Source organism: Pleurodeles waltl, chromosome 3_1, assembly GCF_031143425.1.
Source record: "Pleurodeles waltl isolate 20211129_DDA chromosome 3_1, aPleWal1.hap1.20221129, whole genome shotgun sequence".
Classification (NCBI taxonomy): domain Eukaryota; kingdom Metazoa; phylum Chordata; class Amphibia; order Caudata; family Salamandridae; genus Pleurodeles; species Pleurodeles waltl.
This window is the reverse complement of record NC_090440.1, coordinates 1,335,330,625-1,335,355,729: the sequence shown is the minus strand read 5'-3', so window position 1 is coordinate 1,335,355,729 and position 25,105 is coordinate 1,335,330,625. Positions and strand designations below refer to the sequence as shown.

The window sequence follows — 25,105 nt, the reverse complement described above, 5'->3', positions numbered from 1 at the left end:
TAACACATAAAACGCCACTTTCCTACGACTTGAAGTTCGACGTCTGCTTGCAGAGACAATTTAAACAATGAATCAGGGAGTCCTCATCTGCGCAAAAGGGAACTAACCTGGTCAAAGGGGTCGAGATGGAAGATGACAAGACTTCTGTAGGTCCTAATAAACAATCTGCTCATCTGGCAGGCAACAGCATGGAACCAAGAATGCAGTCAACATATCTTTAAAGTATTTTTAGTTGCTATATGCTAGCTTGTATACTCAGCACTGGTGAAAAACTCTTTCAGATTAGCATCTGTCTGGGCCCTTGAAGACTAGGTTAGTACTTGTAATATATATGGTTTGCTCAAATGAGACTTAATTTAAGGGCTTCTTGTGTGGGATTGTGCTGCCCACAAGGCTGAGCAGGGCATGGAGTAGTTGCCAACTTAAGGTATAATTAAGCAATGCCCCCATATGTCTGGTAGGCATTGGGCTTAGGACAGTTTGAGAAGAGGTGACACGTTTTAGATGTACCTTCCTTAGATTGGGAGTGGAAGCAAACAATACGCTCCAATCTTCTAACTTTGTAAATCAAATTTTCTGTATGGGATGATCTACGGACAACAGACTCTTCTGGGGTTGAAGTGGGAAGCAGGGAGCTATTGTTATATACATTATTGGTGTTATATTGGCATGACATCATCCAATGTAACCAACATGAGTTATTACTACCAACTAATGTTTGATGGCTACAAAGGGGCTGGTAAGTGAATTTTGGATTTTTACAAATTCTGCCATGAAATGTAAATGACCTAGATAACAAAATTAAAACAGGGACAGTAAAGAAAGGAAAGGTCAATGATTTATTTCCACGCGTAGGCTTACCAGAGGTACGAGTGTTCATAAGATGATGGTGTGCTTATTAAGAAGTCAGGCAGAGTTGTAGGACTACACTCTCAGTGCATGCCTGGCTATGCTTGAGGTCGAGACCGCACTAACATATCTGCCAGCGCGGCCATCCAGATGAAAGCTGTGCGTCCTGTGAAAAGCATCCAATAGGAAAAGTGGTGGCAGCACTGGAGTATTCTGTATCAGGTAAAAGATGTCAAATTTGGGCTTATTCCTAGCATTTCTAATCAACACCATATCTTAGAAGGGGTGTGGTCAAGCCTAAAGAATAGCTTTTTCGAATATGGTGGCCTGTCACAAGATTTTTGCCTGATGTTCCAAAACCAAGACGAAGTTGAGTCTTTTCCTGTGATGTCAATTCCTCTTCAAATCATATATGAAGGAGGCATTAATGAGTAATAGGTGTGCCACAACACATTTGTTCTCGCATTTTCTGTTGCATTCATCAACCACTTGCAACTATCTGTGTCCCTGATTTTTGCTCTTTACAGCCTGAATTCTCTTTAGATTTTTTACTGGACACCATTGATTGACTTGTACTTCTTCCTTGAGATCAGGGAGAGTTTGGAGCCTTGTTTACCCACTTCTGCTTTAATATCCATATTCAATCAAGAGCTGCAAGATTGCTAAGGAGGGTTTTTGCCCTTTGTGGTCTTTTTCTTCTCAGTGGGATCCCCATAAGGAGACACTTGACATCTTTCATGTGTACTGAATGTATGATAAGACCATGGTTACAGGGAGGTGTTGTGCTTTCCTTGGGCTATCATAAAAGAAACTTGATAGACCATCAAAGCGTCCAGTCCTGATAAATTTTGATGCCTAAAAAAATAACTCAACAGGTTTGCTCTTGGTGTGGATCTTTCTCGGAACCAGTCGGCTTAGAGACAGACCTTGGTATTAAGAAGTCTGCAGATATCTCAGTAGATTCTTCAAGAACTCTATATTTTTCTAGGCATAGTATGAAGTGAAGAGAATTTGTGAGCTCTCTTACAATGCATTTCACCATGCACAGTTCAATCACGATCCAGTAAAGGTGGGTTACCTGACTGTTTGCCTTACTGGACCTGTTCTGGCCTGGGCAACTCCTTTAGAAACAACTCTTGATGCCTGTTTCGAGACATCTTATACCTTCCTATTTTCAGTTAAGAGGTTTGAAAGCCCTGATTTGGAGTACTCTGCTAAGGTAATCGTTGTGCAATATTCAGCAAGGTGGAATGGGTATACTGATTTATGGGAGTCTATTTTGTCAGTTAGCAAGTGGAACTACCAGAGTTGAAAGACCTCAAATAACTCTTTCTCTACCAGGCTTGAAAGAAGATATTAAGGATGAAATAGAATGTTCGCCATGTCCTACTTCATTTTCTGAAATTTCTTAATTGAACAAAATGAACAGGAAAGACAAAACACAAGTAGTAAGTGCAGCAGAAATTATTCTAGGTTTCTTCATTTGGTTGATTAGATGTTTTAGTGGACCTGTTGCCTCAAGAAGAACACAGCCAAGTTGGGACAGCAATAGGCCCTTTGACAGAACGGAAAAGAGATCTGACGAAAGGATGGATTGCATCTACATGGTGGTGATGATGGACATGTGATTTAGATTTATCCTAAAAAGACTCAGAAAAATGTAGGAAGACTCCAATCATCTGCTGAGAGAGATGGAAACAGGAGTGTGATAGCTTCCGTTTACTGAATCATCTATGTATAGTACTAACCATCATTTGTTTCCTTTACGGATTACTTTAAGATTGGAAGAAGGGAAAGTTATTAATGCATCTGCATTGCTGGACAGTGGTAGCTGTTGAATTTTCATTAATCAGGACTATGCCACTACGAATAATGTCTCTATAAGCGTTAAGAAGACTTTTGTGAATTAAACTGTTGATTGCTCGCTATTGGCCTTAGGTCTAGTACGAGGCCCCTTTGCCAATGTAGGTCTCTTTTGGAGATCACAGTGAAGTGTTTCCTTTGCCATTATTGCCTCTCCCATTTATGCAGCACTGTTTAGAATTCCTTGGTTAAAGAGGCATAATCTGTAGTTCAAACAGTCTAACAGAAGAATATCTCTGTCATCACAGTTTTGTCATTATAATTATGTTTCTTGAAGCTACTAGTCACCAAATGGTGAGATAGAGGATTTTACACCAAAGGTAATTGTGTCTAATCTTTCTTCAGGACCACTTCCGTGCTATGCTTTTTCTTCATTTCTTGCCAAGCCCAAATGTCTGTTCACTTTCCCTCATAGGGAATAGGACTGCCCAACACCAACTGAGATGGTGCTATTATTCTTTTAGGATGCCTTTATTCATTTAGGAAAAAGAGGAAGAGATACTGTAGGCATATCTGCAGGTGAACTTGCAAAACGGGTTACTTGTACCAACTCTAAGGGGTGAAGTCGCACACTGGTCACAGGTCTATCCTAGTCCTCTCCAATCATCATGGTAAATGCAGTTCAAGGCAGTCCACAACTTACAATTTTTCTTGTGGTCGCTTGAGTGTTAAAGCACAGTCAGTGCTGTTAGCCCGCGACACAAGTGTCTCATTCTTTTGAAATGTTCAGAAGAGCAATGAGTCTGCTGGGTGGGGACACGACCTGCTGTTTAGGGTCTGTCAAATAGTGCCAGAGAGATCCCAGGTGCAGACTCCTGACTCAGGAAAGTGAAAAAACTACCATCAATTCCCCCAAAAGACAGGTGCTTGTATATATACCGCAGGTAGTAAGCTATTTGTACCATCTAACTCAGTCTTTGGGACGTCTTTGATTTTTGAATAAAGAAAGATCAAGACAATCTACCAGGTGCTGATCACAGGAGTTTTAACCAAGTTCTGAAAACGGATGAATGTCCCTTACCTCTGAAAGGACATTTGAAGTCAGTTCAATAAGAATAAGTGTTGGACCTGGCCCTTTCTACAGGGTCATCCCCCAAAATGTTTGCCTTCCTTCTCCTATTTTTCTGACCTCTTGTTGTTGGCTTTAGGACTCTGAACACTTTAAAACTGCTGATCAGTGCTAAAGTGCATGTGATCTCCCTTCTAATCTTGGTATGATTGGCACATTTAATTTATCTGTAAGTCCCTTGTACAGTGGTATCCCTTATACCCAGGGACTATAAATTAAATGCTACTAGTGGGCCTGCTGCGCAGCTTGCACCACCCCCTGAAGTAGCCTTTCAAACTTGTCTCAGGCCTGCCACCGCGAGGCCTGCCAGCACAGTTACTGCTACAGGGACGGCATCTAAATTTACTTGTCAGGCCCGGAACTCCCCTTTTACTACATATAAGTCACCACTACGGTAGGCCGTAGCTAGCCCTATGGGCAGGGTGCTGTGAAAGTAAAAGGTAGGACATATGTCTTTGTGTACCACATGTCCTAGGAGTGACAAAAAGCCTTTTTAGTTTCTCACTACTGTGAGCGTCGCTCCTCTAATAGGATTGCATTGGAAATGCCCTAATACATGTCTAAGTGGTATTGTCCTATCTATGAAGGGTGGCGTAGGCATGTTTTGTATTGTTGGAATAATAGTGAGAAATGCCGCTTACTGGTATAGGTGGATTTTTTATTACCATTATAGAAATGCCACTTTTAGAAAGTAAGCATTTCTCTGTGCTAATGACTGGTGTTTTGCAGCTTGACTCCAATCCATGTATGGGGCAGAGTGACAGCCGGGCTTTGTGCATACTATTTAGACAGCCTGTATACAGGGAGGGTGGAGGAGTAACAAGAGTACATCTGCATAGTGATTGGTCTTCCTGGGCTGGGAGAGGTAAAGGCAGGGAACACATGCATCTGTAAAGGCTGTGCCCTGGCCTCACACAAAGGGCTTGTTTACCCCATACTGATGTCTGGAGCCAGTGCTGGAGGAGAAGGGGGGAATTTGTGGAACCAGTTGATGCTGGTTAGAACCCCCTCCCCTCCTTTGTAGATACTAGGCAAAACGAGTATAGGTGCAAGGGGCTGTCCCCACATTTTTAAACGCTAAATGGACTAATCAACTAGACACTTGATGCTGCTGGAAGGACTCATCAGGGACCGCCCTGGGGACTGCTCTGCTGTTGTGCTGACCTGTGACCTGGTAGGTCACTGAGAAGGACTGCTACTGCTTACTCTGACCCCTTGTGCTGGCCTGCTTGCTGGGTCCTGCATCCCACTGTCCCTCCACAAATTGTCTCCAGGGGCAAGGTGGTGAGTCCCCTGTCTCCCCTGCGTCACTAGTGTTGTGTTTTGGGTGGCACAAGTGGAGTGGGCCCTTGTGGAGCTCGTGGCGAGCGCTCCAAGGGCAGCAGGGTGTGAGAAGTGTGCTTACTGCATGTTCTGGGTATCTGTAGTTACCCTGTGCGCGAGGAAGCGCCTCTGTGAAATTGTGGTCTTGAGTAGGAGGACCATTTGGAGACCCCCGCATCACCAGAGTTGTGTGCTTCCCTCCCACCCCTTGGAAGCAGGGGGGGGCACTGTGGGGACCTGGAGAGGGTCGCTCTGTACCTGCAGTGGCTGTGCAGCATGCTCATGGGCAGCCACAAGGATAACCCTGCAGGCAGAGAGATCAGGAGAGGTCTCCCCGCTCCTAATAACGGAAGTGGGTGTGCCCCCACATACCTGGTACTGGCTGTGGCTTGCAGGGCAGGAGGGAACCCGGACGGAGGTGCCGTCCCTGCCGAGCCTTTTTCTTTACCGTAATTATGGTGATAGGAGCGCCAGAACTCCTGTACTGGGTGCGGTGCCTTCTTTTACTCACCATATTACTCATAATAGAAGCACAAAATGCACTGTAACCTCCGTAGGAAGGTGCTGAGAGGAGTACCGAAAGCAAGGCATCCCCCAGATGTTTTATGACCTCACAATCCTTGTATGCTGTGTACGATGACCTACACTACATTATTATGCCGTTACTGTGTTGTAATAAGTTACATTTCAGAGTCTACAGTACATGCATTGGGAGGGAGTGTTTTGTGGTGACATGCAGTGGGGGGTATGCAATGTTTTATGACGTATGCAATATGGAGATGTAGCTACCTATTTTTGTATCCATAACTATGTCTTGGCATTCATGCTAATGCATTTATGATGACATGCATTTTCGGTGATAAAGATGACCTGACTACCGCTTGTGTTGTAGGATAGTAATAAACTATATGTTTACCTGACAACTGCTTGTGTGGCAAGGTATTACTGATACGTGTTGTGTTTGGTCTAATTATGTTTTATGCAATACAGTTTATTTTTATACAACTTGTTATTGTGTTTCCTTTGTGGTGTATTTATTGTGTCATTTGTGTTGTGTGGGTTGTGCAAACGCTTTACACATTGCCTCTGGGATAAGCCTAACTTCTCATGTCAAGCTACCAAGGGGGCTACAGTGTGTAGCTCCCTTGCCCTGACTAGAATGGTGGTCTCTGCTTGGCTGAGGTGTCTACCATAGCCAACCAGAAACCCCATTTCTAACAGTAAGTCTTCACTAAACTTGATTTGTGCGATACCTATAATTTGCGCACAAAACAGGGTGAGGATTGGAAACGGTTTGCTGCACCAATTTGGGCATTTCGAATATTGTTTAATGCTGTTTGGGTTGTACAATGCCTCTGCCATTTTTTACACTTTATGGATAACATTTTCCTGATGTTTTGAATCAATCTGCAACGCTTTATCTAAGTGACACATTGGTCTTTCTAAGACCCTGGTAGATAACAAGGATATGTGCTTTGGGTATTATCAAAACTTCAGGAACATTATTTGTCTTGTAAACCTGAGAAGTGTGAATCTGAGAAGGAGCAGACTGAGTAGCTGGGATTTAGACTGAATTCTTATGGCCTTTTTAAGGATGCAAGAAAGCTTTCAGCTATCTACAAATTACCATTGCCTACTATTGTGAAATAACTATAAAGTTTATTCTGATTCGGAAATTTTATTTGCTAATTTATTAGGAATTTTGCAGAGATAACCAATGACATTATCTGTGTTTTAAAAAACACAAATGGTAAAAAAAAAAAAAAAGGAAGAGTTTTGCTGGAGTGTTCAAGTTGAAAGGGTGTTACAGTGTTCAAAAGGATTTTTACTCAAGCACCAATTTTATGACATCATACTACTTCCACAAATTTTATTGTGGAAACAGAGACCTCTGAAACTGATGTAGGGGTAGTTTTGGTACAAAACGAGAAGGTGAAAGACAAGAACATCCTGTCTATTTTGTCTCAAGTTTTATCAGAGAGTTAACAAAATTACTCAATTCTTACTCTTTTACCCATGAGCACAGCTGGTACTGATTGCAAGCAACTTTTAAGCGAATCAATTAAATTCAAACTGTTCTTGAGAACTGTCAGTATTTAGAACATTTTTAATGCAAGACTAATCGTCAAGCTAAATGGCTATTTTTATTCATACAGTGCCTTTTCACGATCACTTATATTCCTAGTGCAAAGAATATTTTGGCCAAATCGCTAGCTCATAATTATCCAGCGCCATCACTCACTTATGATCAACATGTGATTCCTTCTCATTGTGTGGCAGGACCTGTACACCCTTTCTCAAACTTAAGATGGCTCAGAAACAAATGGATCTGAAGGAAATCGGAAGACATTCATCTTAGACCCAATTAGTTCAACAAAATGAGTTATATTTCAGTGAACAAACCTTTGTGTCCTGAGCAAAGAACTACAACTTTATATAATGAGAATGTGTCATGACTACAATTTTGGGTCATAGAGGAGTAGTTAGGATATGTTCGATTCAGTTTTGCAGTCTTTTTACAAAACATCTTTGCATTGTGATGTTGAAGAAAAATTCTTGCCTGTCCTATTTGTGTGCAGCATAAGCGATTACATTTTAGAGATTTACAGACACCACCAGTGGCTTCGGAAACTTGGCATATGTCAAAACATAGAGCCATTTATTCTGCTGTAAGTGACTTGGGCAAGTAGTACCACCCCTTCATCCATCCTCCCATACCTCAGATCTTCCTCTTTCAGAAGAACTTTTAGTATGAATAAGTACAGTAAACAGCTTTCCAAAGATGGGCCATTTTTCTCCCTTTCCCAAGCCACTTACCCACACACCATTATTTATGAGAGTGGTACTCAATGTTTTTCACATTTTAGATTAGATCTGGGTAAGAGGTAAGGAATTTAACAGACTTTTTCCTCTGGTCATTATGTAGAGTCTAATGAGAAAACGTTGGAAAGTAAAGTGTGGAGCCATATCTGTGGTTCTACTGTAAGGAAATGAAACTCAAGACAGTCGGGCTTCCTATTTATCAATGTCAGAATTTCCTTACAATAATGCAACTCAGTTCTGAGACTAAATAGATTTTCAACACTTAGTCAGTTGTTGGCCAAAAGGTGTATAGCAATACATTGGCATAATCCCCATTCCTCTACATCTCCGGTTTGGACTCTGAACTTAATGGAATGCGCTGTTGCAGAGGAATGCTGACTTCGGGAGGTGAGGAAGGATGAAGGGGCCGTACCTGACTTGCAAACCTGGGAGAAATGTTTTCATGTTTGGCTGGGGATTATGTAGAACCACATGCACAGCTGGAGACTAGTCGGAAGGCTCTATGGAAGATGGCACAGTTGTTTGAAGATGATCTATGATCGAAAGGTGGTGAAAAATGTAAGGATTGTATTGGTGACTAAACTTTGGACAACAATGCAACTGGTAAGCTAATGTCCTTTGGATTATATATTTTGGAAGCATCTATAAATATAATAATAATAATAATAATGAGACTGCAAAATGAAATGTCTGTGTAGAATGGTTACATGTATGATACCAGAGCAGCGCAATGATTCACACTTTGTCACTATGTTAATTGTGTCAAACTGTAAATAATGATGTACGTAAGGTTGTCCCCAAAGAGCTTTCCCTTATCCTCGTATTGATCCTTTGGTACCAGCAGTTACTGATTATTTGAGTTAGTCACAGAATCACAGACAATTTGTTTCTGTAAGTTTAAGCAAATCTGAAGTTAAAATGAAGGAACATATTGACAATTCAAGATCAAATTCAAATTCTTCCCTTTTGTCCCAAAAGTAAATGTTTGTCTTCTTGTTTTCTTTCTGTTCATACACTGCCAGTAAAATTTTCACGATAATATTTTGGTCCACTTCTCACTGCTCATCAGATTAATCAATTGGCTTTTTAGTTGAGGTTAGATTCATTTAATCTTTCTTTCTTCCCAACCAAAACAATATGTTCTGGATCTCATCACTGCAATCCATGGTACAAGGGCAACTGAAATATGTGTTTCGTCACTCTTTCAATTACATCTATGGCTTTGGATTCACTTGAAAGATTATCCATGTAATGAGGCTCTTGGAAAGATACTTCATTTGTTTGTGCCCTCTTGTTAATTCGTCATTTTCTACAGAGGTATCCTGATAAACATTGATCTTTAGGAGGGGGCACACCTAGGGCTTCCCAGAAGCGCTGAGTATACAGAAGACGACAGCGCGCTTATGGCCCAGTCAGGCAGCTTGGTATAGGACTCCATGTTCAGTGTGTCAGAGCGTCCTCATGTCCTACACTGCACAGGCATCTCTGCAATCATGGTGATCGGCAGGAGTCCTCCTTGATCTGACAAAATGGGTGGCGACAAGACTGAGGTGTCCTACATCAGATAAAGTAAGTCAAACTTCTTCCTCATGGGCCTAGTGGACACCATGTGTTAGAAGAAAGGTGAGTGGTCAAGCCTTAGAAACTGCCCTTTCCAAGATAGTTGTCTATCCAAATATTTCTCCCTATTGTTCCCAATCCAAGTCGAAATTGTATCTTTTCTTGTGATGCTGTTTCCTGTTTAAATCATTTATAAAAGAAATATTAAAAAGCAAAGGATGCATGGCAATCATTCTTTCTCTTCTTTGTAACATTGTCCACTAAACTGGGACCTCTTGGGGAGACATTTTCAACAGTTCATGTGTACTAATAACTGCAGGGCGGCACCAATGCCATTAGCAGCAACCTTTTCATCAGGCAATCTAAAAGGAAACTTGACAGACATTCACAGCATCCAGTTCTTCACAGGAACAGGCTGAGCCAGGCGAAAAATTAATAAATTAGAAATACAAAAGAGGGATATAAGTAGTTCACAACCATAATACGCCCTCCACAAAGCCTTACTTTTCTTCCGACTGCTCTGCTACAAGGGACACCACTTTATTTTCCTTCTCCTCCTGCTCCTTTAATAGTCTGTAATGGAGAAAGAACAGTGAGAACTTCAAGAAGAGAGTGTCTAAACAGTGTATGCAACAAATAAAACACAGTAAGAAGAGCTTTTGCACCACTGCATTAGAATGTTGGAATCCCACAAAATACCTCACTAGTGGTTTCTCTTTCAAAAAAGTAGAACTGGGGCAAGCTCTTGAGCACTCAAAATGAATATGTGGCACTCCCCAACCTCGAAACACAGCGTTTGATGCCTTCCAAAATGTATTTCCAGACAGGGTCTAGTTTTGGGAGAATGGTTCTGAGCACCAAAATGTAAATGCAATCACTGCAAATGGCACTACCAAGATAGCACTGTTGCTATCTCCGCAAAAAGCTACAAGGGTACGGATCCCAGTTTGAGTTTTCCTTGTATGGGTCAAGCTTTAAGTCTACTGGACACAGACATTTGCAGACATTTCGTCGAGTGTCTTCACTGAATACAATTTATACTAGGACTTTTGGTGGCGTTTGTCCCTAAAAGTTCGATGTGAGCACTGCAGTACTAAAGTCAGACACACTGACATAAAGAGTGGCGTTGACATAGAGCTTTTGTAAGTGATTTTCTGAAAGCTCCTCCATTTTGCAGATGGTGACCAGAATACCTCCCCAAGGGCTTAATGTCTTGAGTTCAATTTTTTCTCCTTCAGATGTGGTTCAATCACACCAGGAGGCATATGAACGTATATACAATTAACATTTGCAAGTTTTTTGCCAGCACAGTTACAAGATTTCAGGAGGCATCTGGAATGTTTTTCCTGGAGCACTTGCTTGGTTTTCACTAGGACAGTTACAACGCTTTTACAGGGACTGGATACATGGTTTGTTATTTAATGAATTAATTTATAGGGATTGTAAGTAGCCATAAGCAACCAAAGGCACACAAATTACCTCTCGTTTTTCTCCCGAAGCTTCTCAATTTCCATCTTCAGTTCTGGCTCTTTCGAAGAGAAGTCCTTCCTCTCCCGCTCCATTTTCTTCTTGGTTTCCTCCCGTTTGATGGTCGCATCCTGTATTCCTTTCACGATCTCCTGAAAGGAGAGAAACCGGTTTGAAAGACTGTATATGCCACATGAACTTCTCATGACCGCACATGAAAATCTTTTAAAACAAAAAATTCTAGAAAGGAGCTTATTTCTCCAAATCTGGAACTCCTTCCACTGTGGACAGGTCACAAGCCCACAGAGCCACGCCTTTTGAACCTCTGCAAAAAAACAGTACCTCGAAAGAAACTGCCATGAAACTACAGGCAAATGAAAGTACTCCGAGACTGCATGGCGGCTGAAGAGTGCTTAAGAAACGAGTGCCGTGCTAGGTGGAAAGCATAGCCAGTACTTGTGTGGACAATGAGCACACAAGTGTAGGGACAGGATCTGAAGAGGAAGACACCAAACCAACTGAAGGCCACAGAAGGTGGCAGCAGCATAATTTGGCCAGGGTATCCCTAAAATGTTTAAATCTAAGTGAGAATCTAGGCTGGCGTGTAGACAGAGCTTAAAAGAGACAAGATGGAGGCTGCAGCTAGGAGGGGTGCAAAATAGATGGGTGAAGCTTTTTTTTTTTTTTTTAAGAACTTACCAGTCATAATAATATAGCTTGGAAAAGATGCACAATAATTACACCTGTCAAAGACCAACAGAAATGGCGAGGTCACACTATTTCAAATGCCACAGCCAGAAAAAACATAAACGTAGGGGGTAATGCAGAAAGAGGCCCCAATGTAGCATCAACTGTTGGCAGCAACTACAAGCTTTAATTCCAGCAAGAGGAACACACCCACAGTATAGTTTAAAGGTTCAGGCAACCCAAATGAAACCAAGCTGGGCGGAGGTGCTAACCTGCAAGACAAAACTTAAACCCGTACTGAAGCTTTATAATGATGGTGGAGTGGAGCAGACCACCCCCAAAACACCAAGCCCAAAAAGGAAAGGAAAAAAAAAACACCTACTTGTCTCTGGTAACAATATTATTGGTGGATAATGTTCCTACAAAATCTTAATCTCCAGGCACCAAACTAGAAGCATTAATGTTTTCTGCAATAGTTCACGAAATTCAAGAGCTGACAACGCAAGTTACAAGACCTATTAACACCATACACTCAACTATATCCCCTTCACCCCCACACTCAGCCCGTTCCCACACGGTCTAGTGAGCATGCATCTGATCTTGGAATATATTGTTAAAAAGAATAAGAAAGAATGAGAAAGATTAATTCCAAGTGAGTCACCGTATGCATTCATGCCTGTGCACATACAGCAGCTAGACTGGATTTTTTTTATTAAAGAGCCTGGAAAAGAATTCTGAGATAGCCGTCATGCATTTACATACACTTATGCAAAGGCTGCTATTTTTTAAATTCAAGCACTGGCAAAACTAGTAAGTGTTGCCTGCTACAAGACTTATTTATCCCCCCGCCACCCAAATGGCCTAGTATGCATGCATCCCATCTTGGAATATTTTTTATGGGAATAAGCATTCTGGGATGGCTACCACACATGCACACTCGCTCATATGCAGGCTGCCATTTTTGAAAGGTTAAAAATCATTCAAAGATGGCAGTCAAAGGTGATTCAAAGATGGCCTCCCTATGTTTTAATTACAGTTCACAGTGTTCAGGAGGGGCATGTGGGTGCTAAGCAAGCTAAATTTTAAATAAGGAGAGCAGAGGTAGGAAAGGAGGGGGCCGTTGTGAACAAGTAGAAAGAGAGAGGGAGAGAAAATAGTCCCTGGAGAACTGCACTCGAAGGTCCGGTTGTCAGCAGTAGAAAGGTACCACTCATCTCGACAAAAGACAACACCAAAATTCTCCTTGGACAGGACAAACACAATACGGAGGAAAGCCATCAAATTAGAAGCATGGAACTGGCATAACACAAACAAGAAATCATCAGATTAAGAGAAACAGGCAGACACAAGCCCACTCTACGTCTACCAAGCACACTCTAAGTCTATACTGGATTCAAAGGTAGCTTGCCAACAGAAAGCTAAAGCTGTCTGTAGGGAAGGCCCAAGCCGGTAAAGGAAAATAACAACTGCTATAACCAATAGCTTTTCACACTGACAAGCATATGATATTGCACTAGCAGTGCCAATGTTTGGGCATGCAGGCACTTTATGGCTTAAAGCCTTGGTCACTGAGAATTTCAGTTCATGACTGCTTGGACTGCAAAAACTGTAGGTGTTAGGAGTTACAGCTTTTTAATGAAAGTGCTTCTTCAGCAACCAGTGAGTTCAGGCACTCAATAACTCATAACATATGGTCTCTGACACTCACCCTTGCCGTTTTTCTGGTGATCATACAAGCTCGGGCAACATCTGTGCTGTCAAGAAAGACCTTAAAAATTGGCCGGTGGACTTGACACAGTTCTCCCATTACCAAAAATAATGTATGAAAAATATATTTGTGGATATATTACTTAAAAAAATTAAATATGACTCTTGTTCAAATGAATTAAAACCACTGAAATTCGCAAGTTATGGTCCACATCTCAAACCATACCTATTAACCCCCTCTTACATTGCAAATGTCATCACGCATGACAGTATTGATGACACAAGTGACAACACTGATTACATCACTTATGACATCACCATTGACATGACTGCTTGAACTATAACTTGTGCTACCCCTTGAACTGCATGTGGCATCACGCACAACATTACTACAGACATCACTGCTTCTTGTTGTGCTGTGTGCTATAATTTTTTAAAAAAAGTTTATTGTTATACATTAGATTTGATGGCCTGCTTGATCTTTAAGGGTGATTTCTCAATGGCTAATAAAGGCTGGCATTTAGTTTGTTTAAAAAGAGATTTGAACAGACAGAATAATGATTTTGTTTACAATGTAAAGGAACTTATGAACAAAGAAAGGTGTTAGCTTGTATACGACTATACTATTGAGAAATGGAGTGCGCTTCACCTTCCCTTATTATCAGTTGTTACTAATCTTTTTCTTTTTTTCTTTTATAATTTATATGCTCTTGTTTGATAATTTAATGTATATTAGTTTATTCATCTTTTTTTGATGTGTAAACATATGGCCTCATAGAAGTCTTAATATGCAATGTTTTTGCTTTCTATTTTATCTCTAGATTTTGGTCCCAAGTGCTGATATGGGAGAGTGGGGTCTGCAAGTAAACCTGGCCTGCATTGGCCACCATCTGCTTTTGGTGTCATTGGAGCACTCCCCCGAATCCCGGATTGTAGCGCTGGGTACGTCCAGCCAATCACACGGTCTGTTAAAAATTACTTGATTGTTTTTTTCCATAAATATATACTAAAGTGTTACCCTTTTAAATCAAGCCAGCACCTTTATTTTAAGTAAATATCTCAAATGACATCAAATTAAAAAAGGATACTTTCTGAATAAAGTTCTATGTTCGTGACAAGTCTGGTGTAAATCTGTTCAGTGGTTTTTACTCCATTTTTCGGCAAAATTAAAACGGGAATTCATACACTTTTTTAACCATCCATCAACTTTTAATTTTTCCACGGATGGGTCTTATTGAAACTGGTGGGGAAGGCTACCCTAAACACAGGAAAAATACAAGGCATGCCGAAGGAAAAAAAAAAACTGTTTTCATAACACGAGTCGTAAGTCCAAGCCAACTCACAAGCGGCAATTGTAAGAGCTAGATTTAACCACTATTTTGACACTGCCTCGCAAGCCTGAGTTGATTCATGGGTTTCATACACTGTCAAAAAAGCAAAACAAAAAAACACTGTAATAAGTGTGTATATTGTGCTTGGTAGCCAGGAGGAGGGTCCACGGCATGACCGCTTGAAAAAGACGCCTCTTCCCAACTGCATTATAAATCCCCTCTTCTAACATTGTGCTGCGTCAGACTTATAATGGCTGCATGTAGGAGTGATGTGACACTTGCCAAAGGGCCCTGAACAACTAAGTGTATAAGACTGTTACTCCCAATGTGACATGGAGTCAATAGATGGTCTAGAGGATGAGCAAAGTAACATGCAGGAAAAGTCCCGTACACAAGAACGAGGCAAACAACTGGCGGTCTTAGAAAAAATCCCTCGACGCATTCATTAATGTGTTGCTGGGATGGAATAGGAAAAAACATGGCGAGAAGACACCACCTATTTGAACTAGAGGGATGGGAGTAATGTAGGATACAGGAATTACCAAGGTCAAATAAAGATGTAATGTAATTATCCTTTATGTGCTACTTGGCCTCCTCCTCATCCCGTTTTGCATCCACTCTTATGATAGCCAAAGATCCAAAACAGGTTCCGCAGTTGTGGCCAGGGATTATATGACACCAGTGGGAGGGTAAGTGATATAGATGAATTGCTGATACGTTTAACGTTGGCATAAACTGTCCAACAACTGAAGGGTACTATGTGCGGAATCTGCGTGATCACCACTCCTAAGACTGTGTTGGCTTCCTAAACAGAAGTGTGATAAATACACAATAAGTACTTGTGCAGTACTGTTATGAAAAAAGTGTTCTCTCCCTCTTGTTTGGCCTTGATGAATTGCCCTGGGCCAACAGGGCATGCAAGTGTCACGGAACATGTCGTAAGACATGAAAGGCCATAGATGACACTCTTGATTTTAACATTGCTAAAGGAAAATACCAAACAAATAAGCATTGTCTACCTCCAGGCAATTGTATCTATTTAGGTCCAGCTATCATAACATAAACGAAATCAACAACGTCCTCTTTCTGTACACAGTACTAGAATAGCAAGGGCATGACCCCAAGGATGACGGTTTCTCAGCCTTTAAATAAAGGAACCCCGCCTAAACATACAACCAGTCTAAAGTGGCAGGGCACTTCACTACAGACCCCGGACTCTGGACATACCCAGATCATCTTGTTGTTTGTGACCTAAATTGTTAGGAAGGGTAGTGGGTGGGTGGGTCTTAATCATATTCCATTTCTCTCCTTCTTTTGTGAATAGTTGTATTAAACCACATGCAACATTATGTCCACCATCTCAACATGAAACAATGACCAAAATGTAGCACATTACTACTACTACTGTAACGCTCATTTTTCGACTGCAACGCACCTATGACCACCTACCACAGTGGTCTTTAACCTTTTGACTTCCGTGGACCCCGACTTACCTACCATCGCTTAATGCCATCACCGCAGCCTAGCATCTCGGTGGCAAAGTCTCTTGTCTAGTGGCAAGCACCAACTGTAGCAAGGCGAGAAGTTTACTTACTTATGCCTGATGCCACAATGACTACAAGCATGCTCATATTCCGTCTGAAGGGCCAGGTGAGGGTGATGCTAAGCCCACTGACCTTCCGAGCACTCTATACCGATGAAGAGGTTTCAACGGCTAGTGTGAAGGAGGTTGCAAGTAACCCGCTACCTTCTACATCTGACGTGAAGGAGCAGCCAAGATACTGGGGATTATTTTAAGCCAGTGCAAAGTTCAGTTGAACTCCTATTGTATCCCGGTGGCTTCAGGAGGGTCAGGGAATCCGATATATTCTTGAGAATTAGGAGATCGTCGGCACAGACTCATTGAAGAGCAGTGACATTTAGTAACTGGTGAAGATACAGAGTACACCTGCATCCAACCCTATCCTCCCTTTGCCAGTCTAACATGGCCTTCCTCAAGGGGACACAAAGCCCCACGTCATGTTTAGTATTTGTGTTCCTTCCCTAACCAAACTCATCCAGTTCTTTTACTTTCTATTTTGTAAGTATGCAGATGACCCCCAGATCGTGCTGTGATGACCAACCTATGGTCCATTTTGAAACAAAACTATAAGAAGTTTGCTTCTAGAATTTGGATCACTCATGTCCTGGTTGGTGGGTTGGTTTCCATTTGACCTAATCCTGAAAGTTTGATAAGCTCAGTATTTCGTGGCTCTCACAAACATGTTGGACTGTCATTGCTGACGTTTCTCGTTTGTGTCTTCTGTTCCTCCCTTCTGGTACACTAGTCGTTTGAGCCCTCTCATTCACGAGATTAGACCCTCACTTTGGTAAATGGGGGTCTCGTGCCCTTGTAGACGCCTAGCCACAGGCGAGTGTTGCACTGGCGTCCTTGTTGGTGCTGTGCTTGCACCCACGGAATTACATATAAACATCTGGTGCAGCGCTGGCCTTGGTATGCGCAGATGCACTGCACGCATTGGTAGTTCTTTGGCCTGTACCTTTTCTTTTCTTATTTTTATAATCTGCCACCAGGCATAGCGGTTCTGCCCAGTGAATCGTCAATGCTCTCCCACATGATGATCAATAAGGCAGCTTTTTCATGAATACCCGTTGAGCACAGTAGTGCAAGGATGTGTGCTAGGAACAGCAGACCTACATCTCTGTATGGGCTTTCATAGAATACTTGTATTGACTGGCAAATGGCTAATTACGGTGTAGTGGCCGCTGCCTTCCAAATTGTTTTTAATGACCAGTGAGAGTGAGACAGACACTGATGGCTTGATTTAGGTTTCCCCAATACACACAAACACACATAGTGCTGAGAGGAGTGCCTGCAAATCGTCTGACCACTGTGCCACTCTAGACAAAGGCCTACCTTAGGCTAATCAGTACTGACCCTGCTCCTCATGCGAACAGTCCACCAGAACTGTCAGACGAGGCTCCCTGCAAAAGGGACCACAAGCAACTGCTGAGCGGTTTCGACCTTGTTAGGTTTATGTGTTGCTTGCATCTTTTGGCACAGCGAGCAAGGGGACCCATCTCTGGGCAACCCCTTGGCCACCTAAGACGTTCTACAGTGTACACAAAAGGTGATGAGAAGAATGCTTGCTGATGGTCTGGCTACTGTCAGTTGTTTGGATTAGCATTTCAACCCACCGTTTTTTGCCCACCATTCTAGATAAAGGATATGGCAAGATGTGAATCCCATGCTCACCAAGCACTGAAATCAAGATGCACCCGATATAGAAGGCCCAAATAGGACGAAACTAGTTTTGGGTTGCTTGTCTTCTGGTTTAGAGAGGACTTAACTTGGCCGTTCTGGCTGGACTGTTCTATTAGAGCAGGACCAAGGATGATTTGCATATGGCTCGATTTAATCGGAGTTGACATTATGTGCAAAAAAATGAGGAGTTGGAATGCTGCCCTGCACGATTGCCAATGGTTGAACTATTGGAAGGCACTCCTACAATCACCTTTTGTTTGATTGGAATGGGTTTCCCTTCTATCCACTTGGACCAGTTGTGTGTGCACTGTATTAGACTAAGCATGGTGGCATATTGTCGGCCACTTGGAGGGAAATGGGGACAGCGTGGCAAGTGGGAGGACGGGGCTTGGCTGTCATATGGTCACTATGGCCATTGCACGGCTATGATATGGGGAAATGGGGCAGATCATGACATGTCTGGCAGATGGAGGAAGAGATAAATTATTCATCAAGGCTTGGCTGGGTTAGGAGTGAAGAGCACATCATGGTGTGGTTGGCTTATGGGGAAAAGTTGGCATTCGAGAGAACATTAAAACATGGTAAAGCTGGCATTCTGGTCGATCATGACAGGCATATTGGGGACGTGTACATGATAGACTAGCTGGCAGGTAATGAAAATTGGCTTATGGCTTTGCTATGATGAAACCATCATGGCATGACTTGACATTTGGTAATAATGGAAACACATGGCACAGCTGGGGGTCTAGATACGTTATAGAGCACTCGGCCACATAGCTTATGTGGCATATGAAGAATACGGGCATATTATGACAGGCACGTGAGGAACACACACATCTTGGCATTGTTGAGAAAGAGGGGCAACAGAGTGCGCCTAGTGCACAGGGAGATACAGGATGACATGATGGTATAGCTACCATGTCAGGGAGTACCAGGGGCAAATAATAACGACGTCCACCATATTACAGGTGTGCCTGAGCACATGACGGCAGCAATTGGCATAATGAAAATGATAGACAGAGATTTGGGATCAAAATAACTACATTTTCAGAAAATTGCACACTGATATTTGTTTACAAATCAGTTTATTTACTAAAAATATAAAACATGTTTTTTGATACTAATTAGTGTATTTTAAGAAAAGATTGTGTTTAAGGACAGACCGAGTTTTACTGTATTTACTAACACACGCTGGTATTTGTAATGGCAAACTGATATTTGGGACAAAATGAATGAGTCGTTCAGTTCAAAAGATTTATTTCAAATATTCATGGAAGCGAAATTAGTGAATTTACAAAAGATTTCAACTTGAAGCTTAAGTGATAATTCATACTAGTTTGAGGGAGGCAGTTGTTTTTCATGTGACTACATTTTCTTTGTCTAAAACGACCCTTTGTGACGCTGCAGCATTTACTTCATGACTCATTTAGAAACATTTCATTATATATATATATAGCGCGTTTTACCTTATTATCAGTGTATATAATTGCTATGTGAGACCTTAGACTGCAAGTCTGAGCTTGTGAAATTTGTTTACTTTTGGCGATTCCTACGCTTTTTAAGGCATAGGATTGTGATATCTATTACATTTGTATGTTCCTCTCTTCTCCTTCCACGTAAACACTTGATCACATCATATGCCTAGAAAGAGAAGGAGGGGGGAATAAAAGGAAGTGGAACGTCGAAGGGAGATGCTTTTTACCTTCCGAAGAATGATAAGACTATCAATTTCTATGCCCAAATTATCTTAAATTGTCTTTTGATTCTATTTTCTTAAACATGTGTAAAATGCCCTATTTGGCACAATTTCCCACCTGCTTCAAATCCGAGGTAGTATCAGGGGCCTTCTATAGATCATGATTTGGAGTATTTTATGAGTGCCCCCTTCATAACTCTTGAAAATGTATGACTCAAATATTTCTTCTTGAGGAACCTCTTATGTCCTCCCCTAATCCCCCCCCACCCCGACTTTTTATGTGGAGGGTAAGAGTCGCTTACTTCACTCACTGACATCTAGTCACGGTGTTTACACCCTAAATGTTTTTAAGTCCCCTAGTATTAGTATTGGAAATTATGCCTTTTAGTGAAACAGAGTTCACATTACCATTTACAGATTCACAATGGGAGGTTAACCTTGGGAAAATGTGCAGTAGTGTTCCATAACCATTGCATTTTCCCCTGATGATGCCTGTTGCTTTTAGTAGTGTGAGCAGAGGAGAAGCTGTCTGCTTTGGATCATATTTGGCCAGCTCTCGATTCACCTAAAACTTAAAGGGAACATGTTTGAGCTCTGGTCAGTGTCATCATTGCGCAGAGCACACATTTTTCTCATCGGTGAGATGGTGCAAGTTCCAGCATCAGTGGCTCATGAAGGTTTTAACCTGCCAGAGTCTCAATGACTAACAGCATGGGAATTCTAGAGGACAAGGCCTAAGTTGTCGTGCTTGTTCTGTAGTTACCTCAGCCCCTTTGACCTTGTTTATAACTTGTACCTTTAGCTGCGAATCTTCCTTCCAAACAGCTGGGTTTTGGGCAGAAATACCTGAAACAGATCTTGGAAGTGGCGCTGAATGTGAGATGAAGCAGTGACCTCACAGGAGCATGTTTGATATGTAGGTTCAGGTTGGCACACTTGGGTTGTTTGTAGGAGGAACTCAGCTGGGGATGTAGTCCTACCGCTTGACAGTGAACAGTGTTTGTACCTGGTGTGTTCTTGTGAAAGTGCCTAAGCCCTGTGTTTCTTTGAAGCCACACATGGGTGCTAAAGCGATCTGGGATAAGGCTACTTTCATAGCCTGGAGTAGGGTGATGTGTTGGCATTTAAGGCCTTATGTCTGCTCGTTGGGTACTTGTTTGGAGACCTGGTCTGAAGTGGGTGTCCTGGAACTGCACGTGTCAGGAGGAACTCGAGGCTGAGCTTTAATATGCCTTTGCTACTTGACAAAGGGCAGGATTCAATCATATTTTCACAAGTTTCCGCTCAACTGATAAATCGTGAAAAAGGAACAGTGACTTGTTGGAATCATGAACTATAACTCACCATATTTGAGCTCAAATGTTATGAGATTTCCTCTAAAGTGAGCTCAATAACATAGTGTGGTATAAAAGAGTGTTGAGTCATGTGTAGTGGCCAACTTATTCTGGAGTGGCTGTACATTATAGAAGAGTCATATTAAATTGAATGTTCTGTGCCTTACTCTTTGTGATGTTCCTAGTTATTTAATTGGTTTCCCTCCTGCCACAGTATTTTGAGTGGACCACTGTCAATAAACAGCCTGCTTAAGTGACATCAATTTGGAAAGTCTCTCTCTATGCCTATCACATCTAAAGCTGGTGGTCAGGAACTACCATGCCAAAACTCCTCCCACTAGAGATCAGAACGACCAAGGAGAATATTGTATACAGTAATAACAACTTTTACTCTATTAGTAAGGAAATTGCCAAATGGAATATGAGAGCATCATGTTTGGAAATAAAAGCTGCAGATACTTCTGAAGCAACTCAGATTTCTAAACAACTCTGTCAACGGCGGTGGCACTTTGTAAAGCAATAGTTGACCTTGAGGATGGAAACGATCCCATTTACCTATGCATTTACAGTGGTTTTGAAAAACTCGAAGACAGCAACTGTACAGACTACATGCAGAGATTTATTAATAGCTTATTAAAAATAAAATTCTCACCCCATCCAGAAGTGGATAAGGCACAAAAAATATCCTCCACACAAAGCCTAAAGTTGTAATATTTAACGTCCTAAGATATCGCCTTGATTAGGAAGACTGTCAAGGAAATGTTTACATTACTGGATGACCTAAAACGTACATTTATCTAGCATTCCCCGAGAAGGCTGTCCAACCAAGGAAGAGATTCAGAGAGTTTAGACCGTTACTTAATTCAATTATAAAATCTCTAGTCAATCCACACCTGAGAATATAACCTCACCATGGGATCTTCTTCAGGAGTACACATCAACCAAAACACCTGAGCCAAACAAGACTGCATTTGACGGAGCAGTTGCATTCCTGTTTGCAGATCTAATATCCACAACCTAAAAGATTGAAAATGTTGTACCACTTCCCTCAGAAACCAGTCTGAGGTAATATGATCTCAAGAACCCCTGGACTGGAAAATCCTCCCCAGAAACAACAGAAAACGCTGACCAAAGAGAGCTTGAGTCTGTCTTATCTTTCTAGAGAGTATATCTACATAATTCTGAAGGGCTAATTGATAAATGGAGGCTAACAAAATTATATTATGCAAACAAAAAAAAAAACAAAAAAAAAATCACACTTAGTTGCTCCCTTTCCTATTTGCTTCCAATTGTAATCATCACCACATTCGAGGTCCCAGATTTCATATCACAAAGTCATTTTTCATGCTCCAAAATAGACAGCAGACATGTAGTTCATAGTTCTATCACTTTTTCAAGACTGTCAATAACATAAAACAAGTATAAATCACCAATCCCATGCGAAATTTACCAAGCACAATAGAACAAAAAACCTACACATATAAAGAAAAAAAACAATCTGGTAACAACCAAAGCCTATGTCATAACAGTTGAATTATCAGACACAGCCATGTGGTACATGGGCAGTGTTTTCTTAGATGAACATACAGGTCGACTAGCAAATGTTATTATCCTGTGATTCAAGGTGCAGGCCTTGATTCAAAAAGTTTAGGTTTAAAAGGCATTAGTAGTTTTGTGATGTCACCCAAAATACAATGATATATATATATATATATATATATATATATATATATATATATATATAGTTACTTACTCAGTAGACATCTGTTTGTGGCATGTAGTGCATAGATTCACATGCTTTGCATAAGTGCGCCATCTAATGTTGGGATCAGAGTGTTACAAGCTGTTTTTCTTTGAAGAAGGTTGTCGAGTCACAGGATTGAGTGACTCCTCCTCTCGGTAATACTGCACATGGGCATGGAGTCCTTTGTTAGATTGTTTTCCCGCAGGCGGGTGAAGTACAGAGTGTATACATTTATATGTAGAACTATAGTAAGGAAATGAGATGTCCATGCAATGTATATACATATTTACAATATACTGTACTACAGGCTCCCGGGGAGGTGGATGCATGGGAATCTACAGCACTACATGCCATAAACAGATGTCTACTGGTTAAGTAACATTTTCTGTTCGATGGCATGTGTGGCTGTAGATACACATGCTTTCCATAGACCTTAAAGCAGTTCCCTCCCAAAATAAGCAGTGGTTAGCCTGTAGGAGTTGGAGTAGTTTGAAATAGTGTTCTAAGCACTTCCTGTCCAACCTTTGCTTGTTGGCGAGATAACACATTCACACAGTAGTATTTAGTAAATGTGTGTGGTGTAGACCATGTGGCAGCTTTACATATGTCTGCCATTGGTATATTCCCTAAGAATGCCATTGAAGCTCCTTTTTCCCTAGTGGAATGTGCTTTAGGAGTTACTGGTAACTGTCTTTTAGCTTTGAGATTGCAAGTTTGAATACACTTCACTATCTATCTGGCTGGATTACCTTTGTGAGGTTCTGAAAATGCCACAAAGAGTTGTTTGGATTTTCTGAAATTATTTGTTCTGTCTGTATAGTACATGAGAGCTATTTTAACATCAAGGGTGTGAAGAGCTCTTTCAGCAACTGAATCTGGCTGTGAAAAGAAGACTGGCAATTCCACTGACTGATTGATATGAAAAGGTGAAACTACCTTTAGTAGGAATTTTGGATTTGTTGTAAGAACTAATTTGTCTTTATGAATTTGAAAGAACAGATCTTTGAAAGTGACCGCTTGAATTTTGCTAACTCTTCCCAAAGAAGTGATTGCTACTAAGAAAGCAACTTTCCATGATAGAAACTGTACAGTACAAGAACGCATGGGTTAAAATGGTGGCCCCATAAGTCTTGCGAGTACGATATTAAGATTCCACACAGGGGCTGGAGGAACCCTAGGTGGAAAAACTCTTAAGACCCTCCATAAAGGCTTGTATAACAAGAATCCTAAATAGGGAAATATGTTATCCGTTTTAAAGATAAGAAGCTATAGCTGTTAAATGAATGCTAATAGATGAATATGCCAGATTTACTTTTTGTAAGTGTAGCAAATACCAGACAATATCCTGTACTGAAGCTTTAAGTGGATTAATATTTTTTGGTTGACAATAGTAGACAAAACGTTTCTATTTAGCTGTATATCACTGTCTAGTTGTAGGTTTGCATGCTTCCTTTAGAATATCCATTCATTCAGATGGAAGTTGTTGATAGCCAAACTCTGTGACTTCAGGAGCCAAAGCGCCAGGTTGAGTGTGCTAGGATTTGGATGCCTGATTTGGCCTCTGCTTTGAGTCAACAAATCTGGTCTGTTTGGCAGCTTGTGATGTGGTACAACAGACAGGTCCAATAGGGTTGTGTACCAATGTTGAAGTGCCCATGTGGGAGCTATGACTATCATAGTGAGTGAGGTTTGTTTCATCTTAATTATCAGAGATGGAATTGGTGGGAGAGCTGGAAAAGCGTAACCAAATATTCCTGAACAATTCATCCATAGAGCATCTCCTTTGGATTTAGGGTGTGGGTACCTGGATGCAAAGCTTTGGCATTTTGCGTTTTCTTTTGTGGCGAAAATGTCTATGCCTAGAGTTCACCACATTTGGAAGTATTGTTGAGTCACTAGTGGGTGAATTTCCCATTCGTGGACTTTTTGCTGCATCCCGCTTAAGAGGTCTGCTCTTTGATTGTGTATCCCTGGAAGATGCTCTGACACTAATTGAATGTGATTGTAAATCACCCACTTCCAAATTGTCTGTGCTAAAAAGGACAATTGAGATGAGTGTAACCCTCCCCCGATTTTGCAGATAATACATTGTAGTCATATTGTCTGTCCGTATTAACACTATCTTGTGTGTGATTTGTGTCTGAAAAGCTTTGAGTGCTAGGAATACTGCTAGTAATTCCAAGTAATTTATATGATAAGTCTGTTGGATTGAGTCCCATTCCCCTTGTATAGTGAGGTTGTTGAGATGAGCTCCCCAACCTATCAGTAATGCATCTCTTGTGATCTGAGGCACAAGGCCCTGAAAGGACCGCTCGTTTGATAGGTTGGTGTAATTCCACCATTGCAGAGAGCGGCGATCTGGCGGTCCAACAACACTAGATCCTGAA

The 25,105-nt window shown here is 41.4% G+C and overlaps 1 protein-coding gene across 5 annotated transcripts in view; it reads right to left on the bottom strand.

Annotated features, from left to right (window-relative positions):
- Window positions 1-25,105, bottom strand: part of RNF214 (ring finger protein 214) — a 190,558-nt gene that overhangs the window by 69,707 nt on the left and 95,746 nt on the right. For all 5 annotated transcript variants that reach the window (XM_069224711.1, XM_069224709.1, XM_069224713.1 and 2 more), the window contains exons 6-7: window positions 10,967-11,106; window positions 9,992-10,060 (exon numbers count right to left, since the gene is read on the bottom strand). In XM_069224711.1, coding sequence (XP_069080812.1) covers window positions 9,992-10,060; window positions 10,967-11,106 — 209 coding nt within the window. The remainder of the gene's footprint in view (window positions 1-9,991; window positions 10,061-10,966; window positions 11,107-25,105) is intronic.